Here is an 18,698-nt window from a genome sequence, read left to right on the forward strand (position 1 = left end):
AGGGCATGTAGCTGTAATAGGAGAGAATAACATACAAAAGGACCTCATAGCAATCATTGCAATTGTTCTTCCTACCTAAGGCTCTCCAGACATGCTGGGAGTTGTAGCTTTGCAACAGCTGGAGGCACCTTGGTTGGGAAACACTGTGTTAGGGCATGTGGCTGTAGTAGGGGAGAATATCATGCAAAAGGGCCTCATAGGAATCATTGCAATGGTTCTTCCTGTCCGGGCATGCTGGGAGCTGTCGTTTTTCAACAGCTGGAGGCACACTGGTTGGGAAACACTGCTATACGTTTTTTTCTAGATATGGGGTATGCCACCTGTCTGCCACAAATGGGCGAAGGAAATGTAAAGAAATCAAAGGCCTATTTGTAACCCTTCCCCAAAATTGACAAGTCCTCCTTAGTTTCAATTAGTATATAGACATAATTTTTTAGGAAAACCCTCCTCTCCAGCACGTTAACCGCCGTTCTGCGTGTTTTCCCAATCATTCCAGGAAAATGTCTAAAAGATGAATCACTTATTGGAATCCCGAGACCCTCTTCTCATCTATTTTTTTTCGGGATGGTTTGTTACTGTTCAGGCTTGGATTGCACTATGATGATTCACGTACTTGTTTCCCATAAATGAGGAAGCACGAAGCATTACATTGGTGTTCCCCAGGCAGCGCGGCGTGCGTTACTCCGGGGTAATGGCATCTGCTATAGTATTATCCGCCGTCGCCAGAGAGGTTCTAGAGCCGATTCACCCTCTGGCTGGGAGCAGTAGTGGGATCTTGGCCATGGGTCCCCCCCCCCCCCCCTTTCTGCCTTTTATTATTGGTTAAAAAAAAAAAAGGGGCCATAAAGAGTTTAAGAAGTGAGCCAAAACCTGCCCGTAACTCACAAACAGTCCCCGTGCCAAATTCCTAGATGCAGTTACCAGCAAGAGACAGATATTAATCACCCAATTTACTATAAGAAGCCCGCCGCGGTGTCAGGAAGCCAGGGTGCCACTCCTAGCCCGGGGCCCGGCTACATGAGTAAAAGACATAAAGTGAGGATTTAAAATACATTGGAAAAATCTCTTTTTTTAGTTATTTTCTGTGTTTATTACATTGTGGTTTTTACTATATGTCAGGGTTATTTGAGGGCATTTTTACACAGATGCAGATAGATCATTGTTGCTTGCGGCACACGGATACTCATCTGCCTGATCCCTTGCAGTTATCGGGGTTAACACTTCCTGGTCCTACAGAAAATGACTTACAAAATGCCATTCACTAAAGGCCCCCATACACTTAAGACATTATGGCACAGGACCAGCTCACCATCTATATGGACGATGTCCAGTAGGATAAGTAGGGATGTCTCAATATCAGAGTACCGATACCAATTACTATTACTCTTCTTCTGATGTCATGTGACAGCAGAGGTGGCCCTAGACTTTTTGAAGCCTTGGGCGAAAGTGGAACATGAGGCCCTCAATGGACACTCATAATTATAGGGGTACTCCGGTGAAAACCTTTTTTCTTTTAAATCAAGTGGTGGCAGAAAGTTAAACATATTTGTAATTTACTTCTATTAAAAAAATCTTAATCCTTTCAGTACTTATTAGCTGCTGAATGCTACATCATGACATCATGACATCATGAGCACAGTTCTCTCTGCTGACATCTCTGTCCATTTTAGCAACCATGCATAGCAGATGTATGCTAAGGGCAGCATGGTGGCTCAGTGGTTAGCACAGCTGCCTTGCAGTGCTGGGGACTTGGGTTCAAATCCCACTAAGGACAACAATAAATAAAGTGTTATTATCATTATTATTATTATAATAACGTCAGCAGAGAGAACTGTGCTCGTGATGTCATCAGAGAGCATTCCAAAAAGAAAAGCATTTCCTCTGTAGTATTCAGCAGCTAATAAGTACAGGAAGGATTAAGATTTTTTTAATAAAAGTAATTTACAAATATGTTTAACTTTCTGCCACCAGTTGATTTAAAAGAAAAAAGGTTTTCACCGGAGTACCCCTTTAAGATATGCCACCATTAGTTAGGTAAGGAATACCCCCTATTAGGTAGAAGCCCCCCAGTAATTAGGTAGGGAATCTTATCTGTTAGGTAGAAGCACCCAGTATGTAGGTAATCCTCTTATTTTAGGTAGAAGCCCCCAGAGAATAGGCAAGAAGGGAATCCTCCCATTAGGTAGAAGCCACCATTAGAAAATAAATCATTCCCTTTTGGGTAAACCCCCCCCCCCAATCCCTTAGGCAGTCAGCAAGTTGGCCATGTCCCGCCATTCATATGACACACTCAGCTGAGCTGAGCATCCATTTGTATGAAGGGATTGGAGATAATTATGAGGAGTCTATCAGCAGTGATCCCAGGAGAAACCTAAAAGAAAGTGTTAAGCGTAGCGCCACCACAGGTGGAACTAAGTATTACGTAATGGGTATTGCTGGACAGAACAGGGCCTTTACAGTGGTGGTCTGCAGATATTGCAAAACTACAACTCCCAGCATGCCCGGACAGCCCACGGCTGTCCGGGCATGCTGGGAGTTGTAGTTTTGCAACACCGAAGGAGGCCATAGTTTGGAGACCACTGCTCTAGTCAAAGAAAAACTCTTTGCAGCCGCTTTCTCCCTTTGCCATAGACATAGGCATCCAGAACAGAGGACCCACCTCTGTTAACTCATTAATGCGGCTAAGTGAACATTTAGAGCCCGTTCACACTATGGAATTGCCAGCAGAATTCCACTCAGAAATGCCGATGCAGCAGCCTCCTATTGTTTTCAATGGGATTCTGCTGCCCCCCTGCACACTGCAGAATTTTCTCAGCAGAAATTCCAGATTCTGGACTCGGCCGTAAGAATGAAGATGGAATTTTGCGTGGATTGCATTGCCGTCAGTGGGGACCGTATCTGCACGCACGTAGCGTCCTTTGATTTCAGCTGGGCCTGCTGCACAGTGAAATTGGTAGTGAGCAAAAATTCAGTAGTGTGGATTGGCCCTTACTGTGTGTCAGGAAGAGACCAGGTTATCAGGAGGTACAAGTGTTAGAGCAACAGTAAAGCTTTGTTCACACGGCGGAAATTTTGCGGAATTCCACAAGTACCGTATATCCCGGCGTATAAGACGACTTTTTAACCCCGAATTTTCTTCTGAAAAGTCAGGGGTCGTCTTATACACCGGGTATTGGGGTCCGGCATAGGAATACTTATGATTATCTGCCCAGGCCGGCTCCTGTGTGCGGCTGCAGGCGGGGGCCGGCCAGAGCATGTACAAACTAATTCATGTATACTTAAACACCAGGGTGCCTCCAGCTGTTGTGAAACTACAACTCCCAGCATGCCCGGACCGGCAAAGGCTGTCCGGGCATGCTGGTAGTTGTAGTTTCACAACAGCTGGAGGCACCCTATTGTGGGGGAGGGAGCTGCCTACTATTGTGGGGGAGGGAGCTGCCTACTATTGTGGGGGAGGGAGCTGCCTACTATTGTGGGGGAGGGAGCTGCCTACTATTGTGGGGGAGGGAGCTGCCTACTATTGTGGGGGAGGGAGCTGCCTACTATTGTGGGGGAGGGAGCTGCCTACTATTGTGGGGGAGGGAGCTGCCTACTATTGTGGGGGAGGGAGCTGCCTACTATTGTGGGGGAGGGAGCTGCCTACTATTGTGGGGGAGGGAGCTGCCTACTATTGTGGGGGAGGGAGCTGCCTACTATTGTGGGGGAGGGAGCTGCCTACTATTTTGGGGGAGGGAGCTGCCTACTATTGTGGGGGAGGGAGCTGCCTACTATTTTGGGGGAGGGGAGCTGCCTACGATTGTGGGGGGGAGCTGCCTACTATTGTGGGGGGGTTTAGTTAGGTTTTTCCTTCCTTTTGTTTCCCTTTTTCAGGTGGGGGTTCAGGAGCATGGCGCTACCTGTTCCCCCATATGCAACAAAGGGGCACAGAACATGAGTATTGACCGTCAACCCCTTATCGGGGCCAGCTCTTGGAGGTTGTACCCTGAGTCCGGGTCCCCCACTTGCCCCTGCTCACCCTGCTATATTAGCCTGGTATGATGCAGTGTGGCCATAAGTTGGCTGAAGCAGTCTAGGTGAGTATATGAAGATGGAGTCCGCGGGTGAGTATGTGGGTTAATATTCTCCCTGGGTATCTTTTAGCGCAGTCACTTTGTGGACTGGCGTTTGTGGTTTGAGGATCTGCCAGTCCACAACAGGGCAATTTTAAGGGGCTGTGGTCACGATCTTAAATGGGATCTGGATTCCCATCTGTAGTCTCACCTGTCTACAGGTTGGGAGTTACGGTGGTTGTTCTGTCTCAGGGCAGCCGCCAGCTTTTGCAGCATTGCCATAGGGCGTCATTTCCCCGCTCCTACAGTACCTGGTGCACTTGGCAATCCCCCTTCCACAGGGGGTATGGGATTTAGGGAGCTCTACACAGTCTGGAGTTTCATCTCCACCACCCCTTGTTTTCCCCTCCACCAGGGGAACTGTTTCGCTGAGTACTTTCTACTGCTAAGACGGAGCCATCTCTCGTTTCCCCCTACATGGCTCGGGTGCCTGGCTGGGCCCTTGTTTTTTTTTTTGTTGCTGTGAACACTTACAGTTTTTTTAGCTGGCTATGCTTGTGTGCTTTCTGCCCCCGATTGCAACCTGGCTCTCCACCGGTTTCTTGGTTATCTACGGCTGCTCATGCAGCCAAGGCACTCTCCTCTGTAGTAGGAGTTTATGCAATTTTGTTTGGCTCGGCAATTGCCGGTATAGCCACCGTCTGTTGTTGGGTCCTGCCATTGCTCTCCTCCTCCCTTGATGCAATCTCCCTGGAAGGGCGTGTTCATCCTTCCATTTGATGGTGTCAGTACCTGGGAGTCGCTGCTGGGTTCCCTTTTGCAGTACCTGGGATGCTGTGGCGTGCCTTCTTTTCTAGCTCGGCCTTCCTGATTCTTGGGCCTTGGTGCTGGTTGAGGTCTTTGGCTCGTGTAGCGATCCTGCCCAGACTTATTTTCAATCTCATTTGAGGGCGGTCTCTCTGTACTGCACTTCTTCTTGTCTCGACACAGAATTTTGTCACCCGGAGCATTTTGCGGACGTTGGGTTTACTTACCTTTCAGGTGTAAGTTTTCCAGGAGACTCTGGAACCTCCTTTTCCCATGTCGGCCTCTCCGGTGTTCCAGGATGCTCCTTTTCAGGGTCTTCCGCTCCTTTTTGGACATTTATTCTTCCGTGTACGTCTTCCAGGTGACTCGGGAACCTTCAGTTCCCATGTCGGTCGCTCCGGTATTCCGGATGCCCTTTTCAGGGCATTCCGCTCCTTTTTTGGCCATTCTTAACTTCCGTCTCCTCCTTTTGGGGTCCATGTACTCCTAAGATAGATGGTGTTCCGGTGATCCGGATTCTACCAGCTAATTTTGCTAATTTGCCTCCTGGGCGCTCGTGGCGGGCCCCTGGGATAGGAGTTTTGGGTCTGCAGATGTTCAGGTAATTGATCTTATGTGCCAGACCTCTTTAGGGCCGGTTTCAGTCTCTTAATTTTTTCCATTTTTGTTTTCCAGCCGAGCTCCTATCGGGATGGTTCCGGCCCATCTGGCTTCCTAGTCAACCTTTTCTTGTCTCTCTCTATTGCCATAGGTTTCGTGTCTCGGCATGGGACAGTCCCATCTTTTGGCATCCTAGTCCATCTCCATGGCCAGGGGATCTTCCGGGATCTCAGTTTTTGGGCCTCTGTTGTCTCTGGCTCGGGGTCTCGTCCGCAGGCCTTGAGGACGAGTGAGTTCGGTCTTTGGATTGATTCCCTGTCTTTGGTGGTCGTTATTCCCACCCTAGGGGACTGCTTTGGTACATCCCATCAGTATAGGTGTCCCCCAATGAAGAGCGACCGAGAAAAGGAGATTTTTTGTACTCCACCGTGAAATCTTTCATGGCCTTCATTGGGGGGACACCGCACCCACCCATTTCTTCATTTTTTTTTTTTGTCCGGATTCTCTCTTCCGGTTATTGTTGTGTGTTTTTATTTTTTTATTCTTTTCCAGGATTATTTTCTAGGGTCCTTCGGAAATATTTCTTTGTTGGCTTCTCCTACTGCTTTGTGAGAAAACTGATTACCTCACTTACAGTGGGCGGGTATATCCTGCCAGGGAGGAGCCAACTTTTTTTCCTAGTGTCAGCGCCTCCTAGTGGCAAGAGCATATACCCATCACTGTGTACCCTACGAGAGCGATTTTACGGTGAGTACAGAAAATCTCCTTTTTGCTTATACAGTGCAACATAGGCTATTATTACAGCATCATTTTGTGGTTCTTATGTATGCCTTGTGCTTATCTGTTTTAGCTGATGTGGCAGGCACAAGTTTTCAGCCATACCGATATATTTGCATTACTAAAATGATTTCCTAATTATGCGTACATTTGCTTTGCAGACGAGGGGGGAGTGGAGTCTCATCACTGCACCTGTAGAATTCTGGGAGTTGTAGTTTTGCAACAGCTGGAGGCCCCCTGGTCAGGGAAACACTGGTCTACGGAGTCCAAGGAGTCTTTCTCATATCTATCTATATATCATATCTATAATATCAAGGAGTCTTTCTCATATCGATGTATATGTGTGTGTGTGTGTGTATATATATATATATATATATGTGTGTGTGTGTGTATGTATGTAATGTGTATGTGTGTGTGTGTGTGTGTGTGTGTATGTATATATGTATATATATATATATATATATATATATATATATATATATATATATAGAATGAACCTTCATTATATTTACCAGATTTTTCTACCTTTGTACCGAGCTCCCCATCCCTCATCCTTCCTATCTAAAGTCATGACCTGGTTTACTCCCCACAATCTCCAACTTTCCCATGCAGCCCTGACTGCACAGCTTCATCCATGGCCCCTTTATCCCTCTTTTTTTTCGGTTTACATTTGAGGTTTTGTAGAGGAATTTTTGGCGCTCCGACTTCTGGCCCGTACACAAATCTCTTTTTCATTCTTTTGCTGCTTTTTGATCCGCATAACAGATTGGACAGTGCTCCGACCCCATCGTCCTGCTTTTTCTAGCTTTGCAGAATGTTTTTGACCGGCTATAAATAGCATTATTGATGCTCGCTGCGAGGAGGACTGGATATTACTAGGCTTTTATATGCTTTTTTTTTTTTATATATATATTTTTAAGTTCCAAATGTTGAGGTTATTGAGTATTTTATTTTAGCAAAGCAGCAAGAAGAAACCACTTGTCCTCATAAGACGGTCAAGGTAACGTAATAGGGCAGTAAACACTGCACCGGGCGCTGGATTCACAGGCTTCGCTCTTCGGTCTGTAAATCAGCAATACCATCTAGTGGCTGCTGAAAAACTTCAACCATATGCAGGAATTGCTTTTTGCAAGATACACACCATGAATATAATCAAAGGGCTATATTATAACACTGAGACTCCCTTATTCTGGCATTTGTTTTCAGAAAAGAACTACGTGGTGAAAATTTGTTGGAAGACCAAGCGGAGATTATGAATCTCCAGCGCCATGTTTTGCATTGTATTTCTGCGGGCAGGCTACACTGCGACCTGACAATAATCCAAAATATTTAATAATCCAGCAACAATCAAGTCTCATTATTGCTGGAAAAAAGATAAGTTGTATTTATTGTTATTTACACTGCATTCGGAAAGTCTTCGGGCCCTTTCACTTTTTTCACTTTTTGGTATGTTGTATTGGGCAGGTGATGGGCAATGCCTGGTTTCCTCCAGACATGATTCTGCCCCCACCATGATCACTGTAGGGATGGTATTGGGAAGGTGTTGGGCAGTGCCTGGTTTCCTCCAGACATGATTCTGCCCCCACCATGATCACTGTAGGGATGGTATTGGGAAGGTGTTGGGCAGTGCCTGGTTTCCTCCAGACATGATTCTGCCCCCACCATGATCACTGTGGGGATGGTATTGGGCAGGTGATGGGCAGTGCCTGGTTTCCCCCATACATGATGCTGCCTCCACCATGATCACTGTGGGGATGGTATTGGGCAGGTGATGGGCAGTGCCTGGTTTCCTCCAGACATGATGCTGCCCCCACCATGATCACTGTAGGGATGGTATTGGGCAGGTGATGGGCAGTGCCTGGTTTCCTCCAGACATGATGCTGCCCCCACCATGATCACTGTAGGGATGGTATTGGGCAGGTTATGGGCAGGGCCTGGTTTCCCCCAGACATGATGCTGCCCCCACCATGATCACTGTAGGGATGGTATTGGGCAGGTGATGGGCAGTGCCTGGTTTACTCTAGACATAATGCGGCCCCCACCATGATCACTGTAGGGATGGTATTGGGCAGGTGATGGGCAATGCCTGGTTTCCTCCAGACTTGATGCTGCCCCCACCATGATCACTGTAGGGATGGTATTGGGCAGGTGATGGGCAGTGCCTGGTTTCCTCCAGACATGATGCTGCCCCCACCATGATCACTGTAGGGATGGTATTGGGCAGGTGATGGGCAGTGCCTGGTTTCCTCCAGACATGATGCTGCCCCCCACCATGATCACTGTAGGGATGGTATTGGGCAGGTGATTGGCAGTGCCTGGTTTCCTCCAGACATGGTGCTGCCCCCACCATGATCACTGTAGGGATGGTATTGGGCAAGTGATGGGCAGTGCTTGGTTTCCTCCAGACATGATTCTTCCCCCCACCATGATCACTGTTGGGATGGTATTGGGCAGGTGATTGGCAGTGCCTGATTTCCTCCAGACATGATGCTGCCCCCACCATGATCACTGTAGGGATGGTATTGGGCAGGTGATGGGCAGTACCTGGTTTCCCCCAGACATGATGCTGTCCCCATCATGATCACTGTAGAGATGGTATTGGTAAGGTGATGGGCAGTGCCTGGTTTCCTCCAGACATGATGCTGTCCCCACCATAATCACTGTAGGAATGGTATTGGGCAGGTGATGGGCAGTGCCTGGGTTCCTTCATACATGATGCTGCCCCCACCATGATCACTGTAGGGATGGTATTGGGCAGGTGATGGGCAGTGCCTGGTTTACTCTAGACATAATGCGGCCCCCACCATGATCACTGTAGGGATGGTATTGGGCAGGTGATTGGCAGTGCCTGGTTTCCTCCAGACATGGTGCTGCCCCCACCATGATCACTGTAGGGATGGTATTGGGCAGGTGATGGGCAGTGCCTGGTTTCCCCCAGACATGATGCTGCCCCCACCATGATCACTGTAGGGATGGTATTGGGCAAGTGATGGGCAGTGCTTGGTTTCCTCCAGACATGATTCTTCCCCCCACCATGATCACTGTAGGGATGGTATCGGGCAGGTGATGGGCAGTGCCTGGTTTCCTCCAGACATGATGCTTCCCCCCACCATGATCACTGTAAGGATGGTATTGGGCAGGTGATTGGCAGTGCTTGGTTTCCTCCAGACATGATGCTGCCCCCACCATGATCACTGTAGGGATGGTATTGGGCAGGTGATGGGCAGTACCTGGTTTCCCCCAGACATGATGCTGTCCCCATCATGATCACTGTAGAGATGGTATTGGGAAGGTGATGGGCAGTGCCTGGTTTCCTCCAGACATGATGCTGCCCCCACCATGATCACTGTAGGGATGGTATTGGGCAGGTGATGGGCAGTACCTGGTTTCCCCCAGACATGATGCTGTCCCCATCATGATCACTGTAGAGATGGTATTGGGAAGGTGATGGGCAGTGCCTGGTTTCCTCCAGACATGATGCTGCCCCCACCATGATCACTGTAGGGATGGTATTGGGCAGGTGATGGGCAGTGCCTGGGTTCCTCCATACATGATGCTGTCCCCATCATGATCACTGTAGGGATGGTATTGGGCAGGTGATAGACAGTACCCGGTTTCCTTAAGACACACAAGGGTTCTCAACAGTCTGACACTTATTCACTTAAATGGGAATGAGTTGCAATACCAGACATAACCAATAAGACAGGAGTGGCGCTGTTTTTAAGGGGTGGGGAGGGGAGGTGGCGAACCTTTCCAATTACAGTGTCAAATATTATAACTTTGTAAGTTTATTCGACCCTGAACGTTTAGTTTATTGCCCAACAATGTAGAAGTCGGCATCTCCCGTCTACATTTGATCAAAGGCTGTCTGTGCTACGGCAAGTCTGTAATCTGATGAAATTTGTTTCCCGAGATGAGAGCACTTCAGAGGGCGGCCCGGCAGTGTAACATGACGGTTATGGCCTTAACAACACGTTTATTTGCGACCCAAGAAAAATAGAAAAAATTGGCAAAATCTCCATCATCTGTAAAGACACAATTGCTCAAGTAAACATTTACACAACTGTTCAGACTTAGGGATGTTTTTTGTGTGTTGTTCAACTTTTCACGGTTCAGATCATATCAAAGGTAAGTGTGTATACAAGACATTAATCCTTTATCTGATTGTCAGGATGGCCTGAGGTTATTGCGTTTCCTTTTTTTTTACATTCTTGTGGTGTGTGTGGGTTTTCATAGATAAACACGAATAACCAGTAAAATAATATATGGATTTTCTACGTGACCTAAAGGAAAACTCCAACCAGAAATACAATTGCGGCATCATTTCTCAGGCTTTTTGACTACGATCACTTGTAGTATCTGTTCTTACGAGTTTAAAGGGGTATTCCGGCCAAAGACATCTTATTACCTATTCTGTGCCGGGCTGCTGCTCCACTCTCGTAAAACTCTGTGTTTCCAGGACTGGAGACCTGTCATGCCACTCTGCCTTGTGTCGTCACGCCACGTCTCCAGTCCCGAACACACAGGTTTACGAGACTGTAGCAGTAGCCCGGCATAGAATGCGGCTGCTGTACGGAGATCGCGGGGGGTACCAGCGGCAGGCCCCCCCACAATCAGAGATCTAATCCCCTATCTATTGGATAGGGGATAAGATGTCTTTGGCCGGAATACCCCTTTTAATGTCTGATACGTCCCCTATTTGGGGACCATATATAAAACCCATTTTATATGTGGTCCCTAGTCCTCTCTAGGCATTATCCTGATATTGTGATATCTTCAGACCCAGTTCACCAAAAAAAGAGTATTAAATTGTGGCTAGTGCATAGTGTTTCCTGTTACAATATGGTTTCTACATTTTGGTCACCTTTTTCCTGCGCAGTCATCACTTCACAATGGGGGCCCGATGTCCACCGTATGAATGGAGTACTGGTCGAGCATGCTTACACCCGCTCCATTCAGGGTCTAGGGGACTGAGAAAGGTAGGGGAATTCTATCTCCCTCAATCCCATAGACTTTGAAATGAGCAGTAACCACATGTCTGACACTTTCTACATTCAAATGTTGTACGTGGGACCCCTGATCTTATGATTCTAAGGTGATGCCCCCCCCCCCCCCAGTAAGCAGACACATGATTTTAAAGGGGTACTCCAGTGGAAAACATTTTTTTTTTTAAATCAACTGGTGCCAGAAGGTTAAACAGATATAAAATTATCAGATATTGTAAATTACTTCTATTTAAAAACTTCCTCTGGCACATACAGCAGCTGATAACTACTGGTAGGATTAAAACTTTTTTTTTTTTTATAGAAGTAATTTACAAATCTGTTTAACTTTCTGGCACCAGTTGATAAAAAAAAATAAAAAAAAAAGTTTTCCAGTGGAGTACCCCTTTAAGTAGGGCAAACCCATCAAAAGTAGGCTGACTGCGATATCTACCTATCACTCCATACACATGAATGCTTGATTCACGCAAGTGTTTGTGCTCTGAATAGTGAGGAGGGGTAAGCCACTGCCAGACTCCTCCCGCAGTGTCTTGTCTTTCTGAGGGAAAAAAGGATTAAAAGGTTGAAATTTAACCTGCCTGACTTTACTTTTCACTGACTTCTTCAGTGTTAGGAGGCACCATAACCTTTCCATCCTTTTGTCATGAGGTTCAGCTGACATATATGTAATGTGTATTGGGATCTTAGAGGTGTATATTTAAATTTAAAAATAGTTTTCAAATAAAACAATCACCCCAAGGTATATATAACTATACATAGTGTTGACACAAATTGTACTGTCTTCAGTATGTTTTCCATAAAATACCCCTGACAGGAAGTTGTGTAGTCCTCTCATTGTCAATGTGATGTTGTCTCTGCAGCTCCCCGGCTCATCCATCTCTCCTGACAGGCAGTTGTGTATTCTTTCATTGTTAATGCTTCCCGGCTAATCCCTCTCTCCAGAGACTAAGCATCATCCTCTGCTGTCTCTGGAGGCCTAGCAGGATCTTCTCCAGCCCTGTCCCCAGAGTAATGTCACCACCTCCGATCAGCCCCTACATCACCACCTGCCTGTCATATACACACATATATATTTAATTGGAAAATTTAGAGAAGGATAAGGTGTGGTTACAGCATGCTGCCTTGTGCTGAACAATGCCACAGGTAGAGGAGCAGACAGGGAATGAATACAGCTGGTGCTGTGTTCTGCAGCAATTCTAGCCACGGGACTGGAGTAGGTTTTCAATGAGAAACTATACCTAAGCTTTCTCTTTTTTTTTTTTTTTTTATAATTCTGAACTAGTTGCACCCAAAAAAAAAAAGTGCCAATCGGAAGACGAGTAAGTGGCTCCCATTCCGCTTAATAGGTGATCACATGAAACTACAGTTGTAAAATTACAACTCCCAGCATTCCAGCAGTTGTAAAACTACAACTCTCAGCATGCCCGGACAGCCAACGGCTGTCCGGACATGCTGGGAGTTGTAGTTTTGCACTGACTTATATTATGCAAAACAAGGATTGCAACTAGAGATGAGCGAACTTACAGTAAATTCGATTCGTCACGTACTTCTCGGCTCGGCAGTTGATGACTTATCCTGCATAAATCAGTTCAGCTTTCAGGTGCTTCCATGGGCTGGAAAAGGTGGATACAGTCCTGGGAGACTCTTTCCTAGGACTGTATCCACCTTTTCCAGCCCACCGGAGCACCTGAAAGCTAAACTCAATTATGCAGGATAAGTCATCAACTGCCGAGCCGAGAAGTTCGTGACGAATCGAATTTACTGTAAGTTCGCTCATCTCTAATTGCAACATATGTCTTATTTACGATATAATGGTATTATAGAACACAATATGCACCGTTTCGTAAACAATATTTTTGACATTTCGTTACCTCCAGACCCTATACACCGATGAAGGGAGCCATCTCCAACGTCTGGTTCGACAGGCATAAAATCTCCATACACAGCCCCGAAAATCACGAATCCATCAATTCCATGTGCCAAACATTAACAGATTTAGTCAAAGAGGAGGAGGCGTCCGGCATTGCCAAAAACAGAATATTGCTGGGTAAGATCCGCCGCCAACGGCCGCAAACCCTACTTACTTTTTATCATTTTAGGTATAAATGCCTAGAAATATTTGTCTTTTAGTATGTTCAGTGATGATGATGTATCAAGGTTTGTGATGGCGACCCAGTATAAAAAAAAAATGCAATTAAAGGGGTACTCCGCTTCTCAGTGTTTGGAACAAACTGTTCTGAACGCTGGAGCCGGCGTCGGGAGCTTGTGATGTCATAGCCCCGCCCCCTCCCCTCATGACGTCACTCCCCACCCCCTCAATGCAAGTCTATGGGAGGCCGTCACGCCCTCTCCCATAGACTTGCATTGAGGGGGCGGGGCTATGACGTCACACGCTCCCGGTACCAGCATTCGGAACAGTTTGTTCCAAACGCTGAGCAGCGGAGAACCCCTTTAACGCTGTGACCCAATGATTGCAGGTGGATGCACTTTCATGGAGTGAATTAAAAGGAATGCATCATTAGAAAATGACCTCATGTTTAAATGAATTATTTTTTTTCCTATTTATATTTTAAAATAATCCTAAAATTTTGCAGTTCTCATTTTGCCCGCTAGGCCTAAAACTAAGCTGAGACTTCCTGTGCTGTCTGATAAGGAGGAGGCTTCTGGAAAGAGATCTGTACAGCATTACGGGGAAAGGGGACACCGGTAGATAGAGAATACAATAGATAAAGCTTATAGCTCAGCCTCCCCCCTCCCTGTGGAATGACCTCTTTTAAAGGGGTACTCCTGCGCTAAGACATCTTATCCCCTATCCAAAGGATAGGGGATAAGATGCCTGATCACAGGGGGTCCCGCTGCTGGGGACCCCCGTGATCTTGCATGTGGCACCCCGTTAATCAGTCCCCGGAGCGTGTTCGCTCCAGGTCTGATTACTGGCGATCACAGGGACGGAGCGTTGTGACGTCACGGTTCCTCCCCCGTTTGACGTCACGGTCCGCCCCCCTCAATGCAAGCCTATGGGAGGGGGTGTGACAGCTGTCACACGGGGGCGAGGCCGTGACGTCACAATGCTCTGGCCCCCGTGATCGCCAGTAATCAGACCCGGAGCGAACGTGCTCTGGGGACTGATTCTAACTGGGTGCTGTGTACAAGATCACCGGGGTCCCCAGCGATCAGGCATCTTATCCTCTATCCTTTGGATATGGGATAAGATGTCTTAGCGCCGGAGTACCCCTTTAAGGTCACAGAGTATGACCGGTAATGCTTCCCATTCATATCAATGGGACAGCACCGGTCTATTGTCCATGGGGCTTGCTGTGAAGCATATCCCTAAATGCTTAAAAAATGAAAATAAATAAAACCGCTCAGGAAAAATGGTTACCCCCCATAATAATGTACAAAAAAAAGGGTAATCAGAAAATAGAAAATTTGACAATTTTTTTTTTTTTTTTTTTAGTTTCTTGCTCTAATCAGAAAGAAGTAATCTTATCTTTAACATTAAAATGGTTGTCCCACCTGATTACTTCCCAATTTTCCGCTCCTCCGGCAAGTTTGCATCTGTCGCATTTTGCATAAATCCTATAGGCCATGTCTGGTACTGCAACTAAGCCCTGAATGGAGACAGGAGACAATGTGCAAAGCCTGGACTTCTCCCGGCTGACTCTTCTGATTGGTCCATAAAACATAACAAAAGCTTTTTATGTTTTTTTTATTTTTATTTTTTCCATTTAAAGATACAGTGATGGAATAGAAGCAGGGCCAGTCTCAAATGGTGACAATACTGTAAATTTATGCAGGAAAAGTCATCAACTGCCGAGCCGAGAAGTTCGTGACGAATCAAATTTACTGTAAGTTCGCTCATCTCTAATCATACGAGTCTTATATTATGTGATAGGGAGATTAAAGGGGTATTCCAGGGAAAAACTTTTTATGTGTATATATATCAACTGGCTCTAGAAAGTTAAACAGATTTGTAAATTACTTCTATTAAAAAAATCTTAATCCTTTCAGTACTTATGAGCTTCTGAAGTTAAGGTTGTTCTTTTCTGTCTAAGCGCTCTCTGATGACACGTGTCTCGGGAAACGCCCAGTTTAGAAGCAAATCCCCATAGCAAACCTCTTCTAAACTGGACGGTTCCCGAGACAGGTGTCATCAGAGAGCACTTAGACAGAAAAGAACAACCTTAACTTCAGAAGCTCATAAGTACTGGAACCAGTTGATATATTAAAAAAAAAGTTTTTTTTTAAGTCAACTGGTGCCAGAAAGTTAAACAGATTTGTAAATTACTTCTATAAAAACAATCATAATCCTTCCAGTACTTATCAGCTGCTGTATACTACAGAGGAAGTTCTTTTCTTTTTGAATTTTCTTTCCAGTCTTTCCACCACAGTGCTCTCTGCTGACACCTCTGTCCATGTTAGGAACTGTCCAGAGCAGGAGAGGTTTGCTATGGGGATTTGCTCCTACTCTGGACAGTTCCTGAGATGGTAATATGTAAAGGAAAAGAGTTGTGGGAGCTCTAAATATATCAAGAATCCTAAACCGAGGATACTGTGATACACATTACCCAATGTGTCAAAATATTCAATAAATCAATAAATTGTAACAGTCCTCCCATAGATTTGCATTGAGGGGGCGGGGCTATGACGTCACGAGCTCCCGATTCCAGAACAGTTTGTTCCACACGCTGAGCTGCAGAGTATCCCTTTAACTAGTCTTTTCAGTCCTAATTTTTTACTAAGTCATATATATATATATATATATATATATATATATATATATATATATATACAGTGGTCCCTCAACATACGATGGTAATCCGTTCCAAATGGACCATTGTTTGTTGAAACCATCGCATGTTGAGGGATCCGTGCAATGTAAAGTATAGGACAGTGGTCTACAACTTGCGGACCTATAGATGTTGCAAAACTACAACACCCAGCATGCCCGGACAGCCGTTGGCAATGGCCGGCAATGGCCGACGCCCGCAATCTCGCGGGCGTCCGCCATTAACCCCTCAGGTGCCGGGATCAATACAGATCCCGGCATCTGCGGCAGTGCGCAATTTGAATGAATGATCGGATCGCCCGCAGCGCTGCTGCGGGGATCCGATCATTCAGAACGCCGCACGGAGGTCCCTCTCCTTCCTCCGTGCGGCTCCCGCCGTCTCCTGCTCTGGTCTGTGATCGAGCAGACCAGAGCAGAAGATCACCGATAATACTGATCTGTTCTATGTCCTATACATAGAACAGATCAGTATTAGCAATCATGGTATTGCTATGAATAGTCCCCTATGGGGACTATTCAAGTGTAAAAAAAAATGTAAAAGTAAAAGTAAAAAAAAGTGAAAAATCCCCTCCCCCAATAAAAAAGTAAATGTCCGTTTTTTCCTATTTTACCCCCAAAAAGCGTAAAAAATTAATTTTATAGTCATATTTGGTAACGCCACGTGCGTAATTGTCCGAACTATTAAAATAAAATGTTAATGATCCCGTACGGTGAACGTCGTGAACAAAAAAAAAAAAAAAAAAGTCCAAAATTGCTACTTTTTTTAATACATTTTATTTAAAAAAAAATTATAAAAAATGTATTAAAAGTTTTTTATATGCAAATGTGGTAGAAAAAAAAAGTACAGAGCATGGCGCAAAAAATGAGCCCCCATACCGCCGCTTATACGGAAAAATAAAAAAGTTAGAGGTCATCAAAATAAAGGGATTATAAACGTACTAATTTGGTTAAAAAGTTTGTGATTTTTTTTAAGCACAACAATAATAGAAAAGTATATAATAATGGGTATCATTTTAATCGTATTGACCCTCAGAATAAAGAACACGTCATTTTTACCTTAAATTGTACGGCGTGAAAACAAAACCTTCCAAAATTAGCAAAATTGCGTTTTTCTTTTTAATCTCCCCACAATAATAGTGTTTTTTGGTTGCGCCATACATTTTATGATATAATGAGTGATGTCATTACAAAGGGCAACTGGTCGCGCAAAAAACAAGCCCTCATACTAGTCTGTGGATGAAAATATAAAAGAGTTATGATTTTTAGAAGGCGAGGAGGAAAAAATGAAAACGTAAAAATTAAATTGTCTGAGTCCTTAAGGCCAAAATGGGCTGAGTCCTTAAGGGGTTAAAAAATCTTAATCCTTCCAGTACTTATCAGCTGCTGTATACTACAGAGGAGATGCTTATCTTTTTAGATTTCTCTGATGTCATAACCACAGTGCTCTATACTGACCTCTGCTGTCCATTTTAAGAACTGTCCAGAACAGGAGAAAATCCCCATAGTAAACATATGCTGCTCCGGACAGTACCTAAAATAGACAGCAGAGGTCAGCAGAGAGCACTGTGGTCATGACATCAGAGAAATCTAAAAACATAAGCATTTCCTCTTTAGTATACAGCCCCTAAAAAGTACTGGAAGGATTAAGATTTTTTAATAGAAGTAATTTACAAATCTGTTGAACTTTCTGGCACCAGTTGATTTAAAAAAAAAAAAATATTCCTCCGGAGTAACCCTTTAAAGTCTACCTGTCGTCAATAGAAATGAGCGAACTTACAGTAAATTTGATTCGTCACGAACTTCTCGGCTCGGCAGTCGATGACTTTTCCTGCATAAATTAGTTCAGCTTTCCGGTGCTCCGGTGGGCTGGAAAAGGTGGATACATTCCTAGGAGACTCTTTCCTAGGAATGTATCCACCTTTTCCAGCCCACCGGAGCACCTGAAAGCTGAACTAATTTATGCAGGAAAAGTCATCGACTGCCGAGCCGAGAAGTTCGTGACGAATCAAATTTACTGTAAGTTCGCTCATCTCTAGTCGTCAACAGAAACTTTATAAATAATGTAGATAATACCGTTCTGTATATGTTTGTAATATACATTGGTTAAAAATTGTGTATATTTTTGGGTGAAAAAAAAAGAGTCCAAATACAGGAAGGGAGGGTAGGACAAGAAGGGATCTGTGAAGGCTCCTGGCTTGTCAATCATCCTGCTGATAATGGATGTTTTTTATTTTTTTTTATTTTGAAACATCCGGTTCCCATAGACTACAATGTAACATTTTAACATCCGGTTCTTCACCATTTTATTTATTTATTTATTTTGCCAAACGAAAAATTAGTGCATGCACCGTCTTTTGTGTCGGCAAAAATAACTGATATTCGTAAAAACGGACATACCTGAGGCAAAAGGATGGTCAAAAAATCCCATTGACATGAATGGGATTTTTTGACGGCCGTTTTCAGGACTTTTTGCCAGGAGTAATAATGGAGGTTTTTTTACAGGATGATACCTGTAGTGTGAAATGGGCCTCATAAAGACACAGCCAATAGCTGCAGGAACAAAAATATAAACTTTTTTAAATAGATGAATGTTATAAATATACATAGAATGGTATTATCTACATTATATAAAAGTTTTTGTTGACGACAGGTCCACTTTAAAATCAGACCCGA

The 18,698-nt window shown here is 44.9% G+C and overlaps 1 protein-coding gene across 2 annotated transcripts in view; it reads left to right on the top strand.

Annotated features, from left to right (window-relative positions):
- Window positions 1-18,698, top strand: part of LYPLAL1 (lysophospholipase like 1) — a 49,993-nt gene that overhangs the window by 16,777 nt on the left and 14,518 nt on the right. For both annotated transcript variants that reach the window (XM_056568359.1, XM_056568360.1), the window contains exon 3: window positions 13,114-13,283. In XM_056568359.1, coding sequence (XP_056424334.1) covers window positions 13,114-13,283 — 170 coding nt within the window. The remainder of the gene's footprint in view (window positions 1-13,113; window positions 13,284-18,698) is intronic.

This window comes from Hyla sarda, chromosome 3, assembly GCF_029499605.1.
Source record: "Hyla sarda isolate aHylSar1 chromosome 3, aHylSar1.hap1, whole genome shotgun sequence".
Classification (NCBI taxonomy): Eukaryota; Metazoa; Chordata; class Amphibia; order Anura; family Hylidae; genus Hyla; species Hyla sarda.